The following is a 20,490-nucleotide window of genomic DNA, read 5'->3' as shown; positions in this document are numbered from 1 at the left end:
CTATGTTTTGCTGAATTTTGATCTCAAGGGCGGGGTTCCTGGCCTCGTGGCTGCAGGCAGGGACGCATCGGCAAAGGGCTCCCCGGGCTGTTATGGCCTCCCAGGATGCCGTATTAGAGAAAACACACATGTACTTTTAACTGATTTATTACGTCGCACACGTTACACTTCGCTACGTCACAGATGGCACTCTCACGCGACTGGCCGCATCATCGTCGACCTCCACTCAGCCTACACCACCCTGAATTGCCGGTACTCGATACGGTCGCTCGGTAGCCCGGCGGCTAGTACTTTAAGAGGCATAGTTACCCGGCGAGTTGCGGGACGAATGCTCGGGTGGGCGACAAGCCCATTTCTGCCCACGTGAATGTTTGTGCGGGACGTAACTTGAAGTACGCTAACGACTGATTATACAAAGTTACTTAACACTAAAACAATACACTATAGTCACTAGGGGTTGGTCCCGAGTTCGGGCCAAGTTCAAGTGTCCCACTCAGGTGGTCACACAATGGCAGCTACTCCGCATGGTGGTGAGAGCCACGTTATGCTGGGTACGGGCACGGCGGAATGCGGCGGGATATCGCGTCCGTGACCGTTGCACGTCCCAGTTGATGAATCGTCCGTAAACTTAGTCTCGCGTTTGGCAGAAGTGCCGCCCTGCATGGGCGATGAACTAATATTCCGTGGGGAGTTTCAGTAGCGTGAGGCGCAGGTGCCACGGCGGGTCACTTAATCAATTTACGTAGCATAAGAAAGACCCGATGGCGAGTCACACATTATATTGAAAGACCACATGAAATATCGTACGGCCGGTTAGGGCCAACCGGGGAGCTGTTGAAATGGTTTGACTATAATTACCTATTGCTGTTAATGGTGAGATTGGCGCGAAAGATGAATGCTCCCCGTATGCGGGGCTGCCGGCCCTGGCGAGTGCTGGATGGCGACTGACTAACCTCCCTGGCCGCCAGGACCAGGGAGGGGGAAAATTCCGCGGGAAACTGCGGAGCGCGGGAAGATGATTTCGGCCAGTTTTGTGAACGATATTGGTTTACAAAATGATTATTTAATTAACAATAATTAATATCTATTTTACAAGTTTTAGTTTTTGCTTGTTTTATGGAATGCATGAACAGATTACTTGGTTGTGCAGTGCCACACCCGACCGGGCGCTTTGCACACGTAGGAGGCCGTGACTGACATCACGCCGTTCGGGGCACTGCACTACATTGCATGCACGGGCGTGTTCGTGGCACGGCACTGATCAGGTGTTGAGGACACATAACGGCCTGTGCTCTCAGAGGGAGCACTGACGGCGGCGTCAATATATACAGTTATGGATCAAATCGGCAACAGATAGGACACCAAAAATCAGTGCCATAAAATTAAGGGACTGGCCGTGTCGTATCTTGCAGTTGGAATATGGTTACGGTACAGGTATTGCATATTCAACACCTAAACCCTTATTTGTGTGTCTTGGAATACGGCCCTAAGAATTAGATTTAACAAGTTTACAATAATTATGTTTGAATAATACCAGTCACACTGGAGACTGTTCGTCACTTGTTGACTGCTCCAGTGGCGAGTTATACACAAAAAATGGGGAGGTCATAATTACGGCACACAATACTCTTATTAATTTAGGCTGAAGGCCGCAAGGGGAGCACTTACAAATGTATTAACGTAAATTCACACATGAGTGACCCGGGCACTCCAACTTCGCACTTCCCTTGGACGGGATTTTTAATAAAATGTGATGTTACCATTAAATAGTGTTTAAATTTATAATGAACAGGGATCGAGGTGGCTGGTTAATTAGGACATGGTCTTTGATTCTACCTGTTGCTCCGGTACTCGCCTGACTTGGGTGGGCCATGGCTAGGGGTGTGTTCCGTTAGCGGGGTCGGATACTGGCTGTTACAGGTCGGGCTTTAGGGTGGCCTTCGGTCGGACGACGTCACACTTATGGCTTTATTGTTCAGGAGGATGGATTGGACATCCTCCAGGTGTGGCACCTGCGTATCGGTGGCGGGTGTGGGAGGGGAGGTGGTGACACAGGGGCTGTGTCAACAACCATGGTCTGGGCAGCTGCTGGTGACATCACTCGTCTCAGGGCTGCGGTGGGGTTTTACTTGGTCGGGGCAGCTGGGGCAGCTGGGGTCGGTTGGTTTTTGTTGTTGATGTTTTTGTCTTCCGTTGCCGTTCTTGTGGCCCATCCAATTTTTTTTTGGCTGCTTTGGTCGCGGACTTCGCTGCCATGGATTGTTGGCGACGACAGGGTAGTCCAGCTTGTTGTAGCTGGGTACGCTGTGGTGTGTCAGTGCGTCGAACCGGTTGTTCGTGTATTGGGTGAATCCTGGTGGCAGGGGGTGCCTCGTGGTGCCCCATGGTTGTGGTCTCAAAGGGCCGAAGAAGACCGGAGGGGGTCGCTGTTGGGGCGCGGGCTGTGTTGCGGCTGGCCTGTTCTCGTGGATGTCGCAGCGAGACTGTTGTTCATGTGCTTTGCGGACCTGGCAGGGGGGGGGGGAGTTTGTCTATGGCTTTCCTTTTTGTATTCACTGTAGCCCTTGTAGTTGGCGCAGTGATGCTCCTGGCAGTGAGCACATTTTTTGTGCTCTTGTTGCCCGGCCAGAGGGCAGTCGGGAGCGTGGTGCGGGCCACTTGCTCCACCTGCAGACGGGCGCGTCTCTACTGCCCTTGCCAACATGATTGAACCGCTGGCACTTGTTGCACTGGCTGGGGCCTGAGGGGCGGCGGTAGTCGTCGATGCGGATGGCCATGCCGGCGAATTCTTTTAGCGAGAGAATGCGGTCCAGATCGCAGCTCTGTGGCACTTCAATGACTAGCGCATCGCATTTTTCACGGCGCTGCCGGTTCTCGAGGAACCAGCAGTTCTGCATTGGAAGTTTTGCGGTCGCGAACTCCTGTTGTAGGAAGTCTAGGGGGTGTGTCGGTGCACACCGCTCAGCACGAATTTGCAAGGCATTTCGTCCTGCTGCAAGAGCACGGAGTGCTGGGCTCCGATGGCCTGAAGGGCCTTAATGGCGCGGTGGTACTCTGTTATGCTGGCTGTGTGTACCAGCAGTTCATCTCGGCTGCGGTTCTGGCATACAAATTTTTCTGCCAGGGCTGGTTTCAGGGCATGGTACACCCTCGGGTAGTCATGTCCCTTGTCGAGGAACACGACAAGAGGCTTCACCTTAGGAGCTCTGGCCGTCTGCGCTGAAGGTGCTGGGGGGGCGGGGCGGCGGGTGTAGGGGCAGGGCCCTCCTCGTCGCTGCTGTCCGCGGACCAATCGCTGTGGGCAAGTTTCGCCCTCTTGTTCGCCACTGTTGTCCAGTCTGGCTGCTTGGAACTGCCTGAAGGGCCTTCGTCCATGTCGCTGATTTTCGCCACTGGTTTGTCAATCCTTGCGCTCAGTTGCACCCACTGACCACTTCCCTGGGGCTAGTTAGCCGGGTTCGTTGCTAGGCTATAGGGGTTCTAACAACCCGGGTGTCGCTGAGTTTGTCGGCCGTCAATACTTAACCTGTACTGCAATAACTTGACGTCCCTCGGCCTAAAGTCCCTAATTTCTTGTTTGCGAAAATGTCCTGTTTTCCCCATGTAGCTCTCGTCGGTGAGGAGTGAGTTCAGGCCGTGGCCGGGACCGGAAAATACGGGACCTGGAGGGAATTTTACGTGGGGAGGAGGAACGGTAGGAAGTTCCAAGGATAACTCGGTGATGTCTGTTTCCACGAGCCCCTTTTATTTCCGTATAGAGAACCTGCCGCAGCCTGGCCGGCACGTCGCGGATCGAGCACCCTCCCCGCCGCTACCCGGACTCCCGGAAATAAGTCTCGTCCTTAGAATACGTCCCGACACGAACAGAGGAAGTAACCCCGTAGCTAATGGTTCCGGTTACGATTGTTCCGTATTGATGCACAGCGCGTACGCGGCCCATCACGTAAGAGGAATAAGGTCCTATGAGTGCTCGTACTGACTGAGAGGTCCGGCGGTCCGGAGAGGCACTTTCACAGCCTATAACGTTGGCAAGAGAAGTCCCGGAAAAACTCGTAAAACTGAGTACGTCCAGCGATATAACGAATGCAGCTCAGCTGCAGAGACGACCCGTGATGTTTCACTGTCGGCGAACTTCGAGATGAGGAACGCGTCTCCCGAGTAGCGCGGAGCGGAGCGCACGTCTGCTCGCTCTCGCGTCTTGTTCACCACTTAAAAGTACTTAATAAGCATAATTATTTACAACACAAAAAGAAGTCCACGGGCATGCTAGGGCGCACGCGGGTGCGTCCCTGACCGTAGCACTTCACAGACGGTGCACTGGGGGGACAAACCTCCCTTAGGACCACGTCGGTGGACAGGTACGGCCTCTGCATCTGGGAGGGTACGACGACTGTCGTCAAACTGTTACCGTCTGTGCGCACTAGGCATACAGGCACCTTTCTAGACTGTCTGCTGCCGGCTGTGATAGTACTGAGAAGTGCTATCAACAACTGAACAAGCTTGACTGCAGGAGCTGCTTCGGGACACGTCCGTCCTCCACCAAGTTGCAGCTGGAACTCCTTAGGAGAGTCTAGGGAGGGGGAAGCTATATATAGCTCTGCTACAACCTAGATGTAGCCAAATTTCTTTTGATGTTTACCGAAAAATTTGAATAGCTCGTTTTCTGCTATATAGCTGTGAAATCCTGCTACATAGCACAGCTATATAGCAGATTCTTAAAGTCCCTTTTTGAACTTTCAATAGCGCTATATATTTGAGTTACATTTAGCTCTGCTATATAGCTATGCTAGATAGTGTAAACCCCGCCTTACTCTTACTGTTGCAGATCCATTTTCAGGAAATAAAAATATTGTGATATATGCGTAATTCTTTTAATTTGAATGTTTATTTTATTTTATTTTATATATAGTGATATATATTTTTCGAAATTTTAACCATCACATTTATAAAATTGTTATAATAAATATTATTTTAAAATTTTAAAGTTTTTTACTTTAAAAAAGCAAAATTAGTTCTGCTAAAATTTGTACTGCGCATCTTTTTTGCGCGGTTTTTATTCATCAATATTCTATGATTGTTAAACGCACTAAGATAATTCGTAAACATGGCTGCTGCTCTAAAAGCAAGAAAATATTTCGGTTCTGTTGTGCGTTATAGTGACCGTGAGTTGTTGGCCTAAAGAGTCAACTTTTTTCTTACATTTTTCCCACAATGGCAAGTATTGTAGAGTTTAAATGTATCACTGGTTTTTTGTTAACTACATTCACGCTAGGGGCAGAGCGTGTTCAAGAATGCGCAATTAAGTTTAGATACACACAATTAATTCAGTTGTCGGCTCTTTTATGTTAACTTAATGTTATAATAAATAGAAACAACCATTTTCATAAACCTGTTATAAATGGCATGATCCGACGTTTGTTAGACCCATGTTGTACAATACTCCTACAGGGACTTGTAAAGTTAATCAAACTGGCTGTGTCGAGCGAGGCGGCGCAACGACAGTGCGTGGTACTTGCGTTCGGGCAGACCTGGGTTTGAATCCTGTTCCGTGCATGTTTGATTTTTGTCGACTTAATTTCTTGTTATGGGATAAACTTGGATACATGATACAGAAAAATGACCCTTTATTGTAACATTTAATGTTAAAATACAATGGGATACGTTATACTGAACCATTGCTCCCAGGAACAATGTTCCTCAAAGTTTCAAACATATTTTCAAAGTCAAATATTTTTTGGTATTTATATAGCTTTGCATCACACAAACATATTCAATTCTGTTCTTATTATAATATTTTAGGTAAATCTGTATTGTACGGATTAGCGCCAAAAAAAATCGTACAAATATGAAATAACTTTCATTATATGCTCTTTTACGTCCTATTTTCAAAACTGCCTGCGGAGATTAAAAATTCCAATTACTTTTGGAGATATCGCCGTTCTTATTTTGCAATACAAGCCCTATGTAATCATTCAACAGATGCCATTTTATATTTTGCCGTGTGTGCGTGAATGCCTAAATAACAGAAATTTTCCATTAGGTAAGGTTAGTTACATGATGAATACTTCAAAATAAACGGAAATTATAATAATATCAATTAATTTTACTTGTATAGTTTTAAGTATTTATAATGTAACTGACCTGACCTAACAAAACGGGACAAAGGTATATTAGGTCAGGTCAGCTACAGTATAAATACTTTGAAACTGAACGGTCATTAAAAATAATAAAAATTAATTTTAATGGTTGTTTAGTTTTAAAGTATTTATAATGTAGCTGACCTGACCTAACAAACCGGGAAAAAGGATGAACAGTAGGAACTCACGTAATTTTCTTTTTAAGTGATGTAGTCGTTCAACTACGTCGCGAAAAAAAAAAAAATCATTCTTGTAAACAAGCAACAATGGTGAAACGCGGGAAGCCTACGATTCACTCATCCTTCTGGACATACCCGAATACTCACGTTGGCAAGCCTTTCAACAGACGAGAGGCAAACGCCCGATCGTGCATCTTCGGTTTTTTTTTTTTTTGTTTATTGTAAATAAATATGCAACTCATGAAAACTAATGGTCAATTAGGTTGTTAGCTACATTATAAATACTTCAAAACATTGTGGATGGTTGATTTGGTTAGGATAGCTACATTAAAAATACTGTGAAATCATGTAAACGGTTTCCTAGTGCTGGATAGCTACATATTAAAATGTTATTTGCTAAGCAACCATAAAATGATTTTACAGTTTTTTTAATGTAGCTATACTTACCTAATATAACCAACCATATACAATGTTTTAAAGTATTTTTAATTACTTCTTGCTAATTTTAAGACAAGAAGGCTTGCCAACGTGAGTATTCGGGTATGTCCAGAAAGATGTGTGAATCGTAGGCTTCCCGCTCAACGCCGCAGCAGTGCACAAAAGGAAATTAAAAAATTCCATATCTCCTAAAGTATTTGGAATTTCTGATCTCCGCCGGGTTTAATGAAAAGAGGAAGTTAAAGAGCACAGAATAAAGGTATTTTCGGATTTTTAAATTTTTTTTTAAAAAAATTCGCCAAAAAATGAATATTAAAAAATTCGATATCTCCAAAAGTAATTGGAATTTTTTATCTCCGCAGGCGGTTCTGAAAAGAGGACGTAAGATAGCATATAATGAAAGTTATTTCATATTTGTACGATTTTTTTTGGCGCTAATCCGTACAATACAGATTTACCATATTTTAATATGTTAATATAGGGTTAGTCCCTGCTATAATCATTCTGTTTTAATGCTGTGATCTTAAACATGTAATGTAAAAGGCAATTATCTAGGTCAGGAGCGCAACTGACAGCAAATAAAAACAAGAAATATAATTTTTAAATTTAATTTTTTAGATATTCTGAAATGCATATTATTTAGTTCATCATATTTGTATAATCAGTCTGCAAAATAGAATTGCAATATTTTAAGTAGTTTACAGTTTTAATGGTTGGTTGGATTAGGTTAACTACAAAAAAATACTATAGGCTAAATCCATATGAAAAGTTGTTTGGGTTAGCTAGCTCAGCTCCATTTAACATTGTAAAAAAAAAGTGTGAATGGTTAGTTCAGTTATATACATTAATTATGTTTTATTTATTATGTATCGCATACAAATGTAACTCAACAAACCAGTCACACGTTTTTACAGTATTTGATATAATTAACCTAACCAACCATTAACATGGTAAACTACTGAAATACATAGACAAGCTGAAACACAGTATAAATAATACCCATCTACAAGTTATCAGAATCAATATTATAGGTTCAGAAGTATCGTTCCAGTGCATCAAATTGCAGAATTTACAGTCCTCTCTGTGACAAGTATTTGTCTCTGTTTAAATATTCAGCTGTGATTTAAAAGTGTAAAACAGGATTTTTATTGATTACTCTTGCAAAAGTTCAGTTAACATATTTTACTGTGTTCAACAAAACTTGCTTGAATTTAACCCATTTATAATTTATTTGACAGTTTATAAATGTTAATGATTTTTTTATTATGGTTAATCTGTGTTGTAGCTTTCATTAAAAAAATATTCCATACTTATTTGTTCATCAGTTTGAATTCTATTTGCTTCGCATTAAAACACTTAAACAGCTCTTAAGTGTTGTCTTTTTTAGCTTTGTTAAATTTATAAATGTAATTTGTAAATGTTTGTTCAATTGAATTGAAAATGTGCGAATGTGTTTGCAGTCCAACCCACACTACCAGAATGCTTCACCAACTGCAGTCCCATCAGCTGCTGCCGGGGCCTCGGACACCCAGTGTGCCTTTGGCGTTGGTCAAGACTCGGGAGGGGACGGAGTGGAGGGTGAAGATCAGGAGGAGGAGTCTTCAAATGAGGTGTGGTGTGGTGCGGTGTAGTGCTCACATTTCTAAAGCACTTTCTTGTACACTTGGGTTTGTATTATAATTGAAGGGGCAAGTGGATGAAGGTGTTATGTTACAAAACTATTGTTTTGAATAAAAGGCTCCGAAAGTAATTTGTTTGCTACTTGCTTATGGGTACATAGCACCTTTATCAACTCGTAACTATGTTATTTTTGAAGTTAGAGGGAAGGTGTCTTTACCATTACATAGAATGCATCATAACACCTTCATCCCTGGACTTAGTGCAATTTTTCAAAAAATGTAAATTAACACCTTCATCCACTTACCCCTTCAATTTATTATATGGATTGCTGGAAGGAAGTGCTGCCACAGTTAATATGATTACTTTTTCACATGTAGGAAGGTTAGAGGAAGAGTCCAAGTTTATACACCAAATTTTAAGAAACAGATACAGTAGTAATAACCTGTTTGAGTTGATCTTATATTCAAAGACTAGCTTGATATTAGGGTAGTTTTTCAAAAACTTATTGATGTAAAGTAGGCCTATTTAGAGACTGAAGGAACTTTACTGAAGTGCACTAATAATTACAAAATAAATACCAACATTTATTCCAGTTTGTCATCTTTGGTTTTATTACTTATTATTACTGCTGGAAGAAGTTCATGTTTTGAACTAAATAACTAAATAAGTTGATAAGAATAAAAAATAAAACAGTTAAACACAGGAACATTTAAGTAAATTACTGATAGGTAGAGGCACAATTATATGGTAATGCGCGGTAAAACGAAATAACATCGAAAACCGCTTGAAAACACGAAATAAAACAAAATTGTGCGAAATCCGCAATATGTCACGAAATTTCGTCTATCCTGATTATTTACGTTTTTTTTTTCCATTCTGTAAGGACAATTAACTATCTTCAGCACAATCAAATATTTCTGACAGTAACTAGCAGCCATATATATTATATGCGACGGTGATTCATTATAGATTTTAAAATGAAGTCTCTGAATTAACGTAATATTTTCTTTAAACGGTAATCTTGTGTACCATAATAATTAAATATGTTGATAACTGTGATATAATGGCCGACGTTCACTTTCTGTAAATACAAAAATAACAAACGTCCAAAATATGTTTTTCTAAGATTATGTTTTTAATCATTAAAATATTACACACTAAAGCTGTTTATTTAAAATAAAGTACGTAGGGTACGAAAATAAAATTAACCCTGCTTAACGTAACGATTGTAAATAATAAATAGTACATGTTTATGTCGGTATTAATTTTCACGTACGTATGTTGGTATTCGGTATGTGTTTGTTTGTATTCACATATATTCTCCATTGTTTTGATCTTTCCAGCACGGCAAGTTTTTGCGTATTAAAAGGTTAAATTCTTTATATGTGATAAAAAATGTTTGTGTTCGCATCACGCGAAATAATTGACTGTACAAACAACGATTGCAACGGATTGCGTTACGAGACGAAAAACAATGGTGAGCGGGCCCGATAGCCACACTTACCATCACGAAAACACACGATGAACTGACTTCCTGACGGAAGTCCGACGCGCTGCCAACCTTGGCAGCGTTGCCAAATCTGGAACCATGGTGGCCAACTGTGAAGGGGTGGCGCTGCTACTTGTGCAGCGCGGGAATTCAAATGTTTGAATGTTCAGTCTCAAATTTGTTGCACACGTAACGTCAGCAAAAATACTTAAATACCTATGTACACTATACACACTCCAAACAGTTTGATAATGCCTAAAACGAAGGTTTCTGCCAGTGACCGATCGAAAGAATTTTCCAGCGAAGGATTTATTTCAGTGATAAAATTTTAATGTGCAATTTCTGTAACTGCAGGCTAGACTACGAGAGACGCGATACGCTTGTGAAACATGTCGCGAGTGAGAAACATAAGCGTTTGAGGCAAAACTCATCTGTTTAACGACATCCTTGTCTAAGAGTCTTTAATGCCATTAATTTGCTGTTCAACCCAAGAAATGTGAGTAGGGTTAGCATAGAAGATGCAAACGTACAGAAGTCTCTGCATAACTTGCCTTCTGTTTCCCATCTTCCCATTGATACATTCATACATGGCTATGTTGCTTTCAAAAAAATAATTGAGGATGAACTTTCATTGCCAGAAACAAGCCAAATTGATGTTGCAAAGGTACTTTGCTCCCTTAAAGGGGACTACAGTGAATTTGCTCAAGCCAGTTTAAGGGCAATCTGGTTCCCAACATCAAATGTTGATGCAGAACGTTCATTTTCCAGGTACTCACTGGTAGTTAGTGACAGAAGACAATGTCTCACTCCAGAAAATGCGAAAAATTTAACTATGATAGCATTTCAATAAAACCGTCTTAATAGTAACTTTGGAAGTGCTTAAGTGTGTAATTTTGTAGTGTATGTGATTGTAATTAAGTCGTGAAATTTTTAGTAGTTATTTAAAAGTTTGAATTTATGAATTTGCAAATGAACTTAATTATCTATGAATTTGCAAATGAACTTAATTGTAATTAGATCGTGAGGTTTTAGTGTTTATTAATATTTGTTTTAATAAATTTGCATGTCGTACAGAAAAGCAAGAAAATTTTGCCGTGGGTATTTTGAGCAAAGAAATGTAACCATATAACACCGAAATCTTTATTTCTTTACACCGAAATTTGTCTTAAAATAACACCACAAAATCTTGACTCTACTGATAGGATGTTTGAATATTTATAATCTGGATTTTTGGAAACATAATCGAATACCAGCTAGTTTACGGTAAATATTACTTTTAAACTTGTTTCAGATAAGTTAAATTAATGTTTAATGCAAAAAAAAATGTTAATTCCGCTGATCACGCTGATAACATTTGATTAATGTAAACTCCTGATTAGATTTTGCTGATAACAAAAAAAAAGCATGTTCAATACCTGATAGTGTGTAGGCAGAAGTAGACTGGGCCAGGAACTGGGACCCACTGCACAAAATAAAAATTACTTCAATTTGATAAAAGAGAACTAATGACTCAAAAGAAGTGAAAAATTTACACTGTACAGCTGCAGAAAATTATTATATAAAATGACAACATAATGTCACTTACTGCTATGGTGGGGTAGAGGTCAGAAGTTAGCAGATCATGCCGATGGAGGAAAACAACCAAAACAAAATATTTAAACGAACTTGGAAAAAATATTTTTAACTAACTCACTACATATTGAAAACTAAAAAAAAAAAAAACTATAAATAGGGAAACAGATATCCCCCTGTCGACACTACATCCCGCATCACAAAAGTACTTCACAAGAAGGGGGTCGGTAAACGTGGAGGGGTAAGCAGGGTAGTTTCAGAAGCGGCCCGGGACGTGGCGCTCAGTGTGACAAATCAGGGAACTAAGGTAAAAATTTAGTTACTGAAAGCACCAGCAGATGGCATCCAGGGCACGTAAGTAGGCATAGGTTGGAGGAGGTGGTTAACCAGGTATAGCACAGAAGTTAAGTAGTGCGACAATTGCGGGCATAATCTTTGGATGTATCCCAAGGAAGGAAGGGGAGTGTCTTGATGCTGTGAAGCTCGCCTAGACAGTGCAAGGGGCAAGAGAGAGAGAGAAGCATACATCCTATTACAGCACCAGAAAAGGTTCGGAAAAGGGGGTGGGGGGGACAAAGGTACTGGAAATGGCGGTGACCGTGCGTGCGTCTGGAGGGCACACTGCACAGAACTGTCTTGGAACACAGTGCCGGTGTTAGCCCTGTATGACAGGCGCGGGATTACTGGACACTGGGACATGTCCAGGAGCGTGGAGCAGTATCTGAATAACAGACACTGTATGTGAGCAGAGACATGGGTAATTGTGAAGTGCTGCTAGCACAGAATGGAACGCCGTAACAGGCCAGCATTGTAAAGCAAGCAGTGGTTCAGTCACATATCGGTGTATAATATAAACCAAATGTTTTTAAATGTAACCTTGAAAGTTATATCTCAGAGTTTCTTAAAATGTTTACAATGAAAAAAAATAATTTTGCCGAAAAACCAGCTAATTTTTGCTTTCAGTAAGGTGAATAAATATGGCCTCAAGACTGGACTACAATAATTAATGGTAATTGTTTCATGTCCTGTATCCAGTTTTATCCTTTGATCCTGATGGCATGATCCTGTACATATTGATCATGTGGTATATACCTAATACTTGGGTTTAATTTAGTATGTTGAACGATCCTGACCAAATAAAATCTTGAATATCACAATAAAAAAAATTGTGTCAGGTCTTGGGAAGTGATTTATTTATATTCAACTTAGATCATATAATTCATTGTTATATCATAAGTTTTTGTTAAAGGATCTTTCAACAAACTAAATTGAAACAGCAAGGATCATTTACCACTGGATCATGCCATCATAATTAAGGGGTAGACATGGATATGTGATACAAAACTTTTACCCTTATAACCACTCCTCTTGACAGTTGTGGCCTCTGTGCTTTGGGAAACAGAGTGGCCCAGATTTGCAATTAGTGACTTTTATTTCCTGTTTCAGTTCTGTTTTCAATTCCTTTTCTTTATATTATTGTGTGGTATTATTATAGAGGTTTTAAGCACTTTCCCATCTAATTATAGGCAAAGTGGAGTATTGTTTATCCGTGTGGCCAACTCCCCTTAAACCGGGGTAGCTGCACACGTCCGCACTTACCACCCCAGTCCCGTGATCGCGTCACCACTGACATACTGATACTGAGAGTGCAAAGAAATTAAGTTTAACAGACTTGCATCGACTGGTCTAACATTTGGCAAGTGCGCAAAAAAAACAATATTAGCATACTAAATTTACCGACAGTCCTGGAAACTCTATCGTGATAGGTACAATAATGAATTACAAAATCAAAGATGCTCAAACTTAAATATGTACTGTAAAATGGTAAGGGACTTAAAAGGTAAATTCTAGGTATCATTTAAATTGGTATAATTACGTTCACAGTGTAACAACATAAGTTTACAGACCCTCTTGCAGTATAATTAATTCTAATCCAAAGTCCCAAAAGGTCTATTACGGAGGAAGGGGGGAGGAACCGAAATTATGACGTTCTTCAGCCTAGATGATCCAACCACTAAATCCCGTCGCCGCACTCTTTTTTCAAAACACATCTTCTGTAAGTCATACCAGCCGGGAAAAAAAATACAAAAATCCAGTTCTCACACTTACTTGTTACTGAAGCATACCTCTGAAGCCGGTGACTGCCGGGGTCGGGTGTAAACCCCACTCACTTTTTGCGCCTCTTGCATCGCACTGCTTCTGTGGCCCGTGCACTAGGCCCACACTATCGCGCTCTTGTATACCACCACTTATTTCGCTTCGCCTAACGTGTCTTGGCATTACCGTCATATTGCCGTTAATTCTTGTTCACGTAACGTAACATAACTTCCCCATGGCTGGGATGCGATTTCTACTATCCACGAGCAGTTCCGCGGCCGGCGGTCAAACACACACTCCCCTCGCAAACAGCTGGCAACCGCCTCCCCTTGTCACGTCAGCTGACGTCACCCCCCTCCTCTACTACCACCCCTCACTCCGCTAGATCGTTCTGGTTACTTCTTGTAGGTCCCACTACAGAGTAAGAGTACTTAACGTAAAATAAACCAAGTATACTATTAAAAAGTTACAATAAATAAATATTAAAATACACCATTAAATAATATAAGGACATAAATAGTGTTATAAAAAATTAAATCATCTAAGAATAAACTTTACGCAAAATAAAAATAATAATAATATCCAAGACGACTGAGGCCGCCACAAGTGGCCTCAACCACCCCGACAAAAAAAAATAACTTCCTTGAGCCCTTTAACTATCAGGTCCGCGACACGTAAAGCCACTCAAAGAAACACGTACAAGAGAAGAAAGAAACGCGAAAAGACTAAGAAAGAAAACTAGAAAAAACTCGTAAACAGTAATTAGACTCGAAAGCACAAAGAAAGGGCAAAAGGCACTACCTACAGCCAAAGTCTCACAAAAGTTTTACATCACCCAAAAATTGAAATTTAAAAGAGAAAAATACTAAATAAATTGATTATTATAGAATAATAACTTACAGTTTATAAAATCTGGAATTACATTAAATGCTTTAAAGCTACGGTCCTAAAGGGTACTAACTTCCAAAAAATCCGTTAGGAAAACAAACCCTTTTAAACAAGTGCTGTAGCAATCCAAAAAATCTTATCAAAAATATACATATATAAAATGGCTAATGCAAATATAAATGCAAAAGGCAAAACGTATCCTAAACATTACATACTAAAAATCTAAAATTCTAAAACACCAAAAAAGGATAACAATAAGTTTATGCCACATAGTTCCTTAACTTATTAAACCAAACATTACAATGTACATCTTTTAGCAATTGAAGACACACCCAAACTCAATTAACTGCTTTTAGATGGCTAACGTGTGCCTTCTTTACTCTTAAGGGGCCCGCCTCGTCAGGGGTGTATGTGTGTTAGTGAGGCGGGATGATAAGCGCGACGCTCGCTGGTGCTTCCAGCGCGGTATAGCCTCTAAGCGCAAGTCTCTGAACTGGCGCGCATTCGTCTCGTCCTCACAGGATAACTGTGAAATTTGAGCGGTGACCGTAACATTATATGGCGGAGAAATGAAGATAAAGGTGTTATGCAAGCCCCTTAAGTGCTTTCAAGAATCTGTACTGATTGTTTTATGCCTAAAATTTACTCTGAAAACACGCGTTTTAGGCATTTTAACGCTTCTAAAAATACAGTTTAAAAACTTAATCCGAAATTAAAAGTACTTTTTGGTCCTCAGCGAACTCAAATGCTATTCGTAAATAGGCCCCACTCGGATATCTTGAGTAGTTTTGAAATCGCGTTGTTTTTCCTGAAGCTCTGCACACCGTATGTGTGCCCAGGTAGGCGGGCCCCTTAAGGACTCACCTACTTTCTGTAACAAGACCGTCACTGGTCCCAAAAATTTGATTATCCGATAAGGCCCACCAAAGTCAAATTCCAACTTGGCAGTACGGAATTTACTTTTATCACTCAAATGATGTTCACGACACCACACCTCCTCCCCCACCGCGAAAGGATTTGGAGTCCGACCTTGATTATACTGTGAGCAAATTTTCTTTTTAGCCTTTTCTAAATTCATCGCTACATCTGTCCATACCTCTTCCAAACGTCTAGGGCTATGAATACTCAAAGTTTCCGGGTGTATTCCCCATACATTTAACAGAGGATGGCTCAAATCTCTCCCTAAAAACACCTCCGCGGGAGTATGCTGGGTGGAGTCGTGCTTATTCAAATTAAAGGCCATGTTCAAAAATTGCAGATTTTCATCCCATCTCCGATGCTCCTTTTGACTAAAAATAGTCAAAGCAATCTTAATATTTTTGTTTACTCTTTCCACCTAATTCGGATTGGGGTAATAAGGGCTCGTAGTGAAGTGTTTGATACCCCAACTAAAGCACATTTGCTCAAAAACCTGGCTCGTAAAATAGGTAGCATTATCAGTGACTAAACTTTCAGGCGCACCAAACAAACCTCATACTCTCTCAATTAAAGCACTGACTACACGGCCGCTAGAAGTACCACCCAAAGGTAAAATAAAAAACAAAACTTACTAAACCCATCAACCAAGTTTATCAAGTATACATTCCCTTTTAACGACCTGGGTAAAGGCCCAAAGATATCCAGAAAGACACGTTCCCACGGACGTTCAACCCTTTCCATCGCATATTCCCCAATTTTAGTGGTACGTGGCTGTTTTGCGGCCTGACAGATCCGACAACCTCTGACATACTTCTCCACATCTTCCTTCATATCGGGCCAATATAAGGACTCAGAAATCTTCACTAAGGTTTTCTGTATTCCCCCATGTCCTCCTACCACAGAATCATGATAATACCGTAGAACTAAATTTACTACTGATTGGGGCACGAAGGCCCTCCTCTTACCATCTTTCACATAATACAACAATCCCTTAAAAAATACAAAATTCTTATACCGTGATTCTAATATTCCTTTCTTAATTTTCTTTACTTCCCCATCCTCCTCTTGCCACTTGCGTAAGTCTACAAAACTTTCCGGAAATTGCCCCAATACATTACAACATTTATCATCAACTACCCCTTCTTCCTCATCCTCATCCCCTTTCTGAATAGGCTCATTCGATTCCAGCTCTTGCAGTCCTTCGGCCTCATACATACGAGATAAGGCATCGGCGACAGGATTCTCGTTTCCTTTAATGTGCTTAATCTTAAACCTAAATCTTGTTAACCGCATTACCCATCGACCTATTTTTCCTAGTTGGCGAGGATGGGTAAACAACCATGTGATAGCTTGATTGTCCGTACACAGATCAAATTCGTCATGCTCAATAAAATTTTCAAAACGCTCCAGGGCGTAAATGCATGCCAATGCCTCTTTCTCGTATACACTATTTCTGCTCGTGTTTATTGAGCGTGCTGCTTATATACATCACAGGTTGTAATCCTTTCTCCCCTTCTTGTAAAAGCACCCACCCTAAAGCAAGGCTCGAAGCGTCTACCTGTACTACAAATCTTTTGCTAAAATCGGGCAATGTCAAAACCGGAGGATATGAGATAGCTCTTTTTAACTCTCTGAAGGCGTGATCCTGCTCTTTACCCCATTCAAATACAACTCCTTTCTTTTTTAGGTGATTTAGAGGACTGCTTAATTCAGCAAAATGGGGGATGAAATGACTAAAAAACCCAATCATTCCAAGAAACCTCATCACCCCCTTTATATTTTTAGGTGGGGGAAATTTCACAATTGGGGCTATTTTTTGGAGGTCCATTTTCATCTTTCCATCTCCTGCGATAAAACCTAGAAAGTGTATTTTCCTTTGCGCCCAACAAATTTTTTCGGGGTTCAAGGTGAAACCTGCTTCCCTTAGTTTACCAAGTACGACACGCAAATGTTCCAGGTGTTCATCAAGGGAATTTGAATATATGCATATATCATCTAAAAAGCTCATGGCAAACTTATATTGTACATTCTGAAGTAGTTTCCCCAATATTCTAGATAAGCATTGCGCACCAAAATTCACCCCAAAAGGGACCATCTTCCACTCATAGTGCCCCCATGGGGTTACGAAACCTGTGTACTTTTGACTAGCGGGTTGCAGCAAACATTGATGAAAGGCGGCATTCAAATCTAGAATGGTAAAATATTTGGCTTGGCTTAAATATTGAAAAATAACCTCAATTTTAGGCATGGGGAAAGGATCTACCCGGATCTTTTGGTTCAACATTCTATAGTCAAGAACTAAACGATATTCGCCAGGTGTTTTCTTTTTTACTAAAAAGGCGGGAGAAGCATAGGCGGAGTTAGATTCGGTTATGATATCTTGTTTAAGCAAGTCCTTAATTATAGCCCTAAAGGCTTGCATTTTAGGTGGGACGCATTGGTAAGGGGCACACTTTACTGGGACTTCATCGGTGACATTAATTTCATAAGGCTCCATAACACACTTTCCTACTTTCTTGGTAATAACATCCTGAAACTCATTAATAATTCCCTGAATTTTCTCAATTTCTTTTTCACTAAGCCTTTCTCTCGCCCCTTCAATTCCACCACAAATCACCTTTCTTTTCCCCAAGGGTTTCACTAAACCTACTTTAAACCTGGGCTCAAAACCAAAATACAACTGTTGTTTCTTACAATCGATTACAGTTCGGGTGTCGCTTAAAAAATCCAAACCTAAAATCATCTTACATATAAGGTCGGGGATTACATAAAATTCACGATCCCACGAAAATTTCTGAATTTTTATATGTAATTTAACCCTCCTATTACTTTCTCGCACTTTCCCATCAGCTAGCTGAATGGTTATCCCCTCTTCAATAAGGTCACTTCCCTTTTTAACTAATTTGTTTTGTTTACAATGCTGATAAAACTCCCAACTTATGAAACTCTTACTCGCTCCCGTATCTACTAAGGCCTTTATCGACTCTGGGCCCACTTTAACAGAGGCATAGAAATTGTTAGATTCCCGCATGACCATTACTCTATGCTTATCTTTAAATCTAAAAAGATTATCCGGCCGTTTTAGCCTACACTTACGCGACCTATGGCCGCTTTTCCCACAATAGCCACATAATTCACATTTCCGCCGTTGTTTACTACATTCTTTACGAAAATGTCCAAATTCTCCACAATAATAACAAATAACCTCTTTATTTTTATTGTTACTGTTATTCTTAATATCCCCGTCCCCCATAGATCCCTTTGAACGCCGCCAACAAAACTGTACCAAATGCCCTTTTTTCATACAAAAGACACATTCTTTTTTACTGCTCTCCCCATCTCTGTAATGATTATTGCCTTTAATCATTTCAACCTCATTTTTAATCCCCCCCATACAAATCATAGGATCAGGAACCGACTTGGTGTAAGGATCATCACCTGTCACTCTCGCATACTCCTCCTGTACAAATTTTATATTATCGACTTCTACAGCCCATTCATATAATTCTTCTAAATTCCGTGGCCTCTTAATAAAAGAACATTCTCTCCTTATATCCGGAGGCATGTTTTCAATAAACATATCAATGATTTCCACTTCAGAAAATTCTACCCCAAACAATTTTATATGTTGTAACACATCCAACATAAACACAGCCACCTTCTCGTCGTGTTTCTGAAAACGTCCAACCCGTTTGTGTATTAATCCCAACTTGACCCGCTTAGGACATAAATTCCGCCATAATAACTCTTTAACCTTTTCCCAACATAACTTATCTTTTACGCCACGAGTAATAATACGACGCGCTAACCCATAGCTTTTACCAATTACGCTCCTCAACAACTGCGAATCACTATCAAAAATATAACTTTCTTGCACCCGATCCACTTCCCAGCAAAACCTAATTAATTCATCAATCGTATTTTCTTTCAACACCGGAAACTTATCTAAGTCTTTACCAAAAGAATCACACACAATCCGACCAGCCAAATCCTCCGCGGGGGGTTCAACCGCACATCCCGATACCAACATATCTCGCTCCTTTTTTAAATTATACTCCGCCCATAGCAATTCTAAAAAAGGTACATCATCATCAGGTGTTACATTTATTCCCGCTTCCCGTAAACATACTACCAAATCTTCGCGTTCCAAACTTGAATTCAAAGGTTCATTTGAGGTAGCCATTATGCTTGAAAACGTAATTCTCGCTATCACTGCAAAAACCAACAACAAGACTGCCGAAGCAGAGTGGCACACTTGTGGCCAACTCCCCTTATACCAGGGTAGCTGCACACGTCCGCACTTACCACGCCAGTCCCGTGTTCGCGTCACCACTGACATACTGATACTGAGAGTGTAAAGAAATTAAGTTTAACAGACGTGCATCGACTGGTCTAACATTTGGCAAGTGCGCAAAAAAATATTAGCATACTAAATTTACCGACAGTCCTGGAAACTCTATCGTGATAGGTATAATAATGAATTACAAAATCAAAGATGCTCAAACTTAAATACTGTAAAATGGCAAGGGACTTAAAAGGTAAATTCTAGGTAGCATTTAAATTGGTATAATTACGTTCACAGTGTAACAACATAAGTTTACAGATCCTCTTGCAGTATAATTAATTCTAATCCAAAGTCCCAAAAGGTCTATTACGGAGGAGGGGGGGGAGGAACCGAAATTATGACGTTCTTCAGCCTAGATGATCCAACCACTAAATCCCGTCGCCGCACTCTTTTTTCAAAACACATCTTCTGTAAGTCATACCAGCCGGGGAAAAAAGTACAAAAATCCAGTTCTCACACTTACTTGTTACTGAAGCATACCTCTGAAGCCGGTGACTGCCGGGGTCGGGTGTAAACCCCACTCACTTTTTGCGCCTCTTGCATCGCACTGCTTCTGTGGCCCGTGCACTAGGCCCACACTATCGCGCTCTTGTGTACCACCACTTATTTCGCTTCGCCTAACGTGTCTTGGCATTACCGTCATATTGCCGTTAATTCTTGTTCACGTAACGTAACACAACTTCCCCATGGCTGGGATGCGATTTCTACTATCCACGAGCAGTTCCGCGGCCGGCGGTCAAACACACACTCCCCTCGCAAACAGCTGGCAGCCGCCTCCCCTTGTCACGTCAGCTGACGTCACCCCCC

At 40.9% G+C, this 20,490-nt stretch overlaps 1 protein-coding gene across 2 annotated transcripts in view; it reads left to right on the top strand.

The window, feature by feature from the left end:
- The first annotated feature begins 5,053 nt into the window (after window positions 1-5,053).
- The window catches only part of LOC134543178 (F-box only protein 9), a 49,035-nt gene continuing 33,598 nt past the window's right edge, over window positions 5,054-20,490 (top strand). For both annotated transcript variants that reach the window (XM_063388069.1, XM_063388068.1), the window contains exons 1-2: window positions 5,054-5,214; window positions 8,215-8,364. In XM_063388069.1, the coding sequence (XP_063244139.1) occupies window positions 5,212-5,214; window positions 8,215-8,364 (153 nt within the window). In that variant the 5' untranslated portion in view covers window positions 5,054-5,211. The remainder of the gene's footprint in view (window positions 5,215-8,214; window positions 8,365-20,490) is intronic.

This window comes from Bacillus rossius, assembly GCF_032445375.1.
Source record: "Bacillus rossius redtenbacheri isolate Brsri chromosome 9 unlocalized genomic scaffold, Brsri_v3 Brsri_v3_scf9_2, whole genome shotgun sequence".
Classification (NCBI taxonomy): domain Eukaryota; kingdom Metazoa; phylum Arthropoda; class Insecta; order Phasmatodea; family Bacillidae; genus Bacillus; species Bacillus rossius.
This window is presented reverse-complemented; position numbering and strand designations above follow the sequence as displayed.